Below are 8103 nucleotides of genomic sequence, written 5' to 3'. Positions count from 1 at the left end.
TTTTGCAATTACTTAAATGTTCCTGAATGGTGGGAAATACCATAATCTTTGACTAGAAGTCAGAATATCTGGCACCTTATCTACAGCTGAGCTACCGGGAGATCATGGACTTGTCATTGCACTTTTCAGTGCATTTGTATCTTTGCTTCTTAGTATCCTTCCATCCGTAATGGTTAATTATGAGGAGAGTGGATATTTATACACCCATATGTCATTCTTGAAAGCTATCAAGCTTCTACTCTTAGCTGCAACATTTCCTTAAGTGTTGTGATTGTACCCACAGGTTCAAAACTATGCAAAACCAAATATGCACCTCTCTCTCTTGCTCACTTTTTTTTTTTTTGAGTCTTTTCATAATGGTTTGAATGTTTTGCTGCGTTTGAGGTGTGGGTGAATGTTTCTGTGGTTCCCAGAGGAGGGAGGGTGAGGAGTAGGTGACAGGGGAAATGGGTGTTGTGGTCATGCAGGTGCTTAGGCAGTGCATAGAGGGAAGTTATGTGAGTGGCCAAGTCAGGTGCATGGTACTATATGTGCTGGGTATTTATTTATACATTGCGTCCCTCAGTGGAAAAAATGCTCTTTGCATTTTAAGTCTGACTTTCTTGTCATTTTGCATGCCAGTTTTAAAGCAAGACTGAAAAGTTGGATTGATTAAAAAACCACTGACCAAGTTTCGTTCTCTGAGCAGAGTGCCACACAGTTTCACAATCTGGTTTTCTTTGCCTCAAATTGAAGGTAAAACAAAGGGCATCCTTTGAGGAACTGCTGTTCTTTTATATTCATATAACTAGTTTTATCAGTTTAGAAAGAGAAAGGGTCCTCAGGTTCTGGGTCTCCCTTTCACAGTAAAAGACAGAGATGATGGTTTTTTTTCCAGAATAGACTAGGGACTTTTGGATGCATGATTTATTTTTGAAGAACCTGCTGTTCAGAAAGCAGGTGCTTAGCCCTTTTTGGGAATCTTTTCTTTGCAAAGGATCTGAAACTAGGCATTTACAAATGAAAGCCTCTGAATTTAGTAATCATTTTGTAGGAAGCATTTTCTTTGATCGCAGATTCTTACCTTACTTCCCCTGTCCCCTTCTCTAGTAGCTAAATGCGGTCCAAATTTTAAGAGAAACATGGATCTCTTCTTTTCTGAGATCTGTTGTTGAGATCCCTCTGGTAAAATCCCATGTGCTCTAGAAAATGTGAAAAATAAACAGTAGAGGAAGAATGTTCACTAACTAGATTTAGTGGGAACTTCTGACTAAAAATCTGCTCTCTTACTAATAAGGAAACTGTTTTGAAGTTTGAAAATACATGTTTTGGTCACAATGCGTTTAGATGCTCGATACTGATAATGTTGTATGCTGTCAAACCATAACTTGTGGCTTCTATTTCCAAAGCTGCTGCAATCTGTTACAAAAGGTAGCAGAAGTGAGCTGGGAAAATAATACCTACATTTTAATTTATATCTAAAAATAAGTGCCAACCCAAGCAGCCTACCCTTTGGCAAGGCTTTTTTAGTGAGTCACATGTGGAAGGCTGCCTTTCTTCTTGAAGGCAGTTGGTTTCCAATCCACTTGCTTTCTCATCTCCCATATTTTGCATTCTTTTACTTTATTATAAACTCCAGTTTTAGCTGCCTTAATCTTTACAACCAGACTCCCTCTGGCTTTTACTGAGAGTGGGATAGTCCAAAACTCTCTGTTACGTGCAGCAAGTGTGAGCACCTGTATCTGCAAACTGAGCAGGTGCTTGGGTTGTTATTGAAACCTAGAGTGCACTAATTGATCTCTAATGAACTGATCTCTCTTTCTCTGGTGACATGCAGAACACTGGCATATTTGGGAAATAGCCTGAGTGGATGGATTTCCCATTGAGGATGGGCTTTAGGCCATTTGTGGTCACTGATTCCTGTTCTTAGCTTACCATGAAACGTGCTCCTTAACTGTGTGAAGGCTTCTAAACAAGAGAAGAATCATACAATTGTTTAGGTTGGAAAAGGCCTTTAAGATCATCGAGTCCAACTGTTTCAGTTAGAAATTTTCAGATATATAATGATTTGTGCTCGCAGCTTGCAAATCTACTCACAAGTCCCTCTTAACCTTATGAATATAAGTAATCATACAGGTATAGATAACAATTTAGTATTCTAGAGGTGTGTAACTGCTAGAAGTATTCCCATCCCTGGGCTGACATCTCTTTGTACTATTCAGCAGTACCTTACAAGCACCTGAAAAAAACCCTTCTTTTGTCAAGGACCTTACTGTGCCTGTGCAGCAGTGAACATATGTATCATTGCAGCATGTTTGCAAAGTCAGGAAATGTTCTTACTGTAATTCAGCCTATTCCAAACCTGAGGCACAGACACCCTATGAGGGGCTTTACATCCCACCAGTCTGATAGAGCCAGAACAAGAAGCTGCAGGTGACATCTTGGTGCACCTTAGTCAGTGCAAGTTCTCCTCTTAGCTTCCAAGAGCCAGCCTTTACTGCAGTACTTGTTAAATATCAGTCCAGTGCAGTGACTACAATACTTGTCTTAGTTATTGGAGGGCAGTAAGGATCTGAAACTATTCCCTATGAGACATATTCCTCAGTCATCTGCAACTTGAAGTACCAAAATTAGAGGTGGTACACTTGTTAGTGTTAGCACATCTGGTGCTGAAATGAGGGTTACAAAAATTCTTTGTCCATTTAAGTAAGCTTTAGATCTGGGTGCAATTTTTCTCTCTATTGAGATGAAATAGTTTCTTTATGAAAAATATTGATTTATCGAAGCCAAAATGGAGACCCAAGTGATGCATATAAGCAGGTCCTGATTTACAGCAAGGAGCAGAGGCACTCCAGTTTTGATTGTGCACATCTGAGGAAGATGCACCAATCTCTAGATTGTTGGGGGTGGTGCTGGTGGTGCAGTTGTTTTCAGGCAAAACCTCAAAAAGTCTTGATTTCATTCAAGGCATACAAAAACATCTCCAAAATCATGAAAAGGTTTGTGAGATGGGCAGATGAATGTTCTCCATCCAGATCTACTAACAGATTTCCTAGTAATGCTTTGCTACCTTTTCATGACAATGAAAGGATATGCTAGACTACAAAAATCCAAATCATATTCCTTAACTGCAACCATATTGGACTTATTTTAAAATAATAAAAGTGGAGGAAAAAATAAACAGTCCAAATGACTAAACAAGATCTTTTGCAGGTATTGTACCAGAATTGCATTTATATTTCCCATAGCAAGCCACTTTACAGTCATTAAGTTCTTTTAACACAGATAAAACAGGCATCCTATTACATTACACAAATCCACCACATTAAATACTTAAAGTCACCATAAGTTTGGTATCATTCTAAGCTGCGTGAGTGCTAACAAACAAATAATTAATATTAACTTGGAAAAACGAAAATTCCAGTAGTAAGTTTGTTCAAGTATAGGCTGCCTTTTCTTTGGAAAAAAATAATGTAAAATAATGTTTACACTGTTGTGGGAATGTCAAATAGATGTCTTGCGGTTTGCAAGAGCGAAATAAGCACCTTCATAGGGTGCGGTCTTTTGGATAAGTGCCTAAAAGCATCCAGAGAAGTTTGCTTTGTTGAATTAGTCGCCCCTTCTGTATTGTTTTCTCGCTCATGGGGAGCATTTGCTGTGGAATTTATATATAATTCTCTTCAAACCTGGCAATATTTGATCAGTTTGGGTTTCTTTTCCCCAAATGCCTGTATTAAAGCTTTAGGCAATGGAAGGAGACCTTGGTAGATGTTCCTTAGTCATTGCTCCAATTTGATCTGGCATTTTGAGGTATTAAATTATTGAAGTATTAATTAGTGAAGTAAAAAAAAAAACACAAACAAACAAAAAGAACAAAGCCGAAAAAAGAAAATGACAGCCCTCACTTAAATTTATTTTAAGCCTTGTAGACTGATTATATTCCAAAGATACAGTTCTTCATTGGGTGGGGATTAAGGGAATAATGAGTGAATCATGAGTTAGTTAAAATGCAAGTGTTAGGCTTTTTGTAATTAAAATAAGTTTCATGTACTAGTAAAGGTGAAGGGAGGCTAAGAGATTGAGAAGAGGCTATTGAGACAGTAGTTTTTGAGGGACACTGCAAACAGGATTAAAATTTGAACTTGACACTGTTCTTATTTTCAGACACTGAAAGGTCTGAAAACACAGTTGATGTTCTTCATGCGTTTGTAAACCTGAAACAGTTTGGTTGTTAGGTGTGGGGAAAAAAGTCTGTCACGTGGAGGAAGGCAACCAAAATCTTTTAGAAGAGGGGAGAGAAAAATATGCGTGTGGTGAAGGGAGGGGAGAGCAAAAAAAGTTCCTGTGTCTCTGTGATGCCCCCCTTATAGTGCAGGCACATATCCCAGTATCTTTCTGTGTGCCAGAGAGCACACAGCAGCACCAGGAATTGCTAAGACACTTTTGCCTCTTCTGACCCTGCAGTGCCAGCTCTCTACAGCTCCAATGAGGGTTTGCTGTGTGAGCCTGTGGGCACACCAGGGAACTGGCTGGGGAGCTGGGCAGGACATCCATGCCTTGGTTTCCAGGTTTGCGCTGCCGCTGGGTGAGGTCTGTTTTCATTTCTCTGCCTACATTAAACACAACTGCAAAGCTCAAGAAAAAAATGCAAATACCAGGATTTATTTGTAACACCCAAAACAGTCATCTCCATTTACAGATGTTTAGAAAATACAGAGGTGTGAAAAGAAAAGCTATACTGAATGCACTCATGCTGCAGGTACATCAGAGAGATACCTCTTCCATTGTTCAATTCACCTTTTCTTTTCCCTGCTGTCCAGACAGTAGCCAGATCTTCAAGCTTTGCCCATTGCTCTCTGTTTCTTATGAGCTATGTTGGCTGGTGTAGCTGTCGTCCATTTAAAACCTTGTAGCAGGCCTGCAGGTCTGTTACACCACTGTATGAACAGCCCAAGCAGTCAGAAATTGTGTCAGAACCTCAAAAATTCTCAAACCCCACGAGTCTTTTTTGTTGTTGTTGGGTTTTTTGCCCTTAAGAGAAAGGTTAAATGAAGTATTGCTTTTGCATCTTTTCTAGCTTCTCTGCCTTCAAGTTAGCTTTTTTATGAAATCCGAAATCGAGCTGAAGATTTAATGCCATAGTAAGAAGCTGAGACTTAAAGAAAAATGCACAGGACTCAAGCTGCAAGAGCTAGTAACACACAAATCCATCAAAACATTAGATTTTTAAATTCAGAAAACCTCCAAACCCCCAGAATGTATCAGGCTGGTTTGAGGCCACTGTGACATGTTTGTTGGTGAGCTAGGAACCAGAGAGAAGAAACACTTGTGTTGTTTTTCTTGCTCCGCACAGAATAAAACCCTATATATATACATATATATATATATAAAAGTTCATAGCTTGCCTCACAGCAGCTTTGTCTGAATCACATGATTCTTCTTAGTTTGTAGCACTTGTGCTGGGGTTCTGGTATAAGCATTTGTGCATATTTCTTGGCATGATGGTTTCAGCTTTACACCATTCAACGACACAGCCATCACTGTGAACTATAATCTGTGGTTAACGTTTCCTATTCCATCGATCTGCATTTAAAGGGAAGCAGTTCCTCCCACCTGAAGTACCAGCTGCATTACATTTGCACCTGTGTCGTTAATCTCTCCTTTTCTTTCCAGCTTCTCTCACTTTATTCTTTGCCTGCTGTCTTTGGAGAGAGAAGTTCCTTCCTCTGCAGTCCCAGCTCCCTGTCAGAGGGACACAGAGCGCTTCCTCTTCCTAGCGGCATTCTCCCCGGCAATGAAATTGGATAAGGAGTGGCTCAGGCGAGTGTCCTGAGTATCCAGGTTGCTGCCGCTGCTCTTGCTTTTCACCCATGGGCAGAGGCACCGAAGCATGGCTCTGCGGATGTAGTTGTCAAAGAAATAGTAAATGAAAGGGTTGGCACAGCTATTGGCAAAAGCAAAAGGGCTGCTCACCTTCATACCCAGCTGGGCAACCATGTCAGGAAAACAATCAGTCTGCTTCATGAGTCCCAAAAGGATGGCCATAAGCTTGAAAAGATTGAAGGGAACCCAGGAGATAACAAAAGCTGCTACTACAATGGAGACAATCTTGATGGATTTTCTGAGTTTCTTATCATGTTTACCAGTTCTCTGATAATGCACACAGAGTCTTTTGGTTATGGAGCAGTAAAAGGTTAAGATACTCAACAGTGGTAAGAAGAAGGCCAGGATTAAAAGCATCAGTGACATAATCTGCTTGGCTTCTGTCATGGCTTTGTCTGTGCAGTAAGTCTTTCCATAGTGCTTCTTCAGTTCTCTGGACAAAAGGGTTGGCATTCCTAAGCAGCAGGATAATAACCAGACACAGATGCAGAGTCCACTGCAATAGGATCTTGTTCTGAGCCGTCTAGCAATAGAGGGATGCATGATAGCAAGGTACCGGTCAGCACTCATACAAGTGAGGAGGAGGATGCTGCAGTACATGTTAACTGAGATGACATAGGAACTAGTTTTACAGAGGAAAGCTCCTACCCTCCAGCTCCCGTCTGATGCCTCCTTGTCCACCCAGAGCGGAAGTGTAATGAGGAAGATGAAGTCAGATGCAGCAAGGTTGATGATAAAGATGTCAATCAGCCTCTGGACCCGTCGCTTGAAGACCAAGGCTGCTATCAGGATGGAGTTGCCCACAATGCCCACCAGGAATAGAGCAGTGTACAGGATAGGGAGAAAAGTAGACATATGTTGCAGGTTCTGATATGGGCAGTTGTCATCATAGTAGTAGTAGTAGTAGTTGTAGCTGAAAGTGACTGTAGTCACGGGGGAAAACTGGGTGAGTTCCATTTCTGGCCAAGCTGTCCTCATCCCCGCTCTGACGAAGGTTCTGAGCTTCCCCTAACCTCACCCTCAAGGTCTTCCTTAAAAACATGATAGCGAGTGAGGGGGGAGGAGTGCAGAAAGGGGGGAGGAGAAAAGTGGTTTTGGGGGGGGTAATTTATATACTTTTACACAATCACTTAGGCAGCGGACAAGTGATGATAGTCTCTGATTAGTCAAAAACCTGTCTTAGAATAAACGCTTCTTTTTTTTTAGATCAGGTTAAGTTTTACTGATTGTATCTTCATGTTGCATTTGCCTGTATAAGCAAACCAGGCTTAGGGTTTGCTTTTATTATGGTGGGGGAGGTAAGATAGTTTTCAAGATTCTGAACTTTTGATTTTTTAGGACAGGATATTGCTAGTTTGCAACAGTTTGAGATTGAGCCAGCTCAGAAGAAGACAGAGAATTCAGGTGCCACATTCTTTATTGTTTCTCAAAACATTTAGTGTAAATTGTTTTTTGGAAAAAATTCAACTTTTCTGAGTCTTCGAGGGTTTTGTACTTTCTTTCTCTCTTTATGATTGTTGTTTCCTGTTGAAAGTAATTCTCTTGTATGAAAATATTTCAGGGAAAACATTTAAAACTATCCTACCCATTCTGCCCTGTAGTGAATTGTTCTGTATCAGTCCACAGCTCTCCACTGCTCTGCCAGCACCCCCTGCCTGCCCTGTAGCTCCTTCAGTTCCCCCAGCCCTGTGCACCCCATGCCTAGCTTTATGAATGGATTAGAAACATAAGAGGACAGATTTCATGTGTGTTACATACTCTGCAATTCGAAACGTGACTTGCCACCTCTGCCATTTCCTTATCATCCACAGTCCTGGTCTCCAGAGCAATTTCTGTTCCTTATTGACTGACTGTGAAGCTCTCATGGCTCTTGAGCTGTTGTTATGTATAGTGCTTGCTTCTCTTAAAGAGCTCTGATTTCCTTCATCTTTCATTTACAATATCAATATTTCTCTATCTGTGGTTTACCTTATAAACAGCTCTCTCAGTGGTCCATAAATCAAATGAGAAGTCTCACTTTCTGAACTACCGAATTCATTATAGTTTTGTCAATGCATACCAATGTGAAAGAAATTTCTACTACCAGTCTTCATCATCCTTCCTCTATTCTGCAGATAAATTAATTTTCTCCTTCCTCCCTCCCCCTCCCACCTGCAAGTTCACAGACCACGCATATCTTAAAGATTCTCAAAGCTTTGAGCAGATTGCTTACGCAGCATGCTTGAGCCCTGGGCAGGTAGA

At 40.7% G+C, this 8103-nt stretch overlaps 1 protein-coding gene across 1 annotated transcript; it reads right to left on the bottom strand.

Annotated features, from left to right (window-relative positions):
- Positions 1-5724: 5724 nt before the first annotated feature.
- GPR15 (G protein-coupled receptor 15) lies at positions 5725-6840 on the bottom strand. Its single transcript, XM_005151611.1, has one exon. It carries the CDS (start codon positions 6838-6840, stop codon positions 5725-5727), a length of 1116 nt encoding a protein of 371 aa, XP_005151668.1.
- Positions 6841-8103: the final 1263 nt, after the last annotated feature.

Source organism: Melopsittacus undulatus, chromosome 2, assembly GCF_012275295.1.
Source record: "Melopsittacus undulatus isolate bMelUnd1 chromosome 2, bMelUnd1.mat.Z, whole genome shotgun sequence".
NCBI lineage: Eukaryota > Metazoa > Chordata > Aves > Psittaciformes > Psittaculidae > Melopsittacus > Melopsittacus undulatus.
Note: the sequence above shows the minus strand (reverse complement) of the source record. Positions and strands in the feature narration are given on the sequence as shown.

What these genes read in the sequence shown, in the direction of transcription:
- GPR15 (XM_005151611.1), bottom strand. Translation starts at nt 6,840, where the DNA reads ATGAGGACAGCTTGGCCAGAAATGGAACTCACCCAGTTTTCCCCCGTG.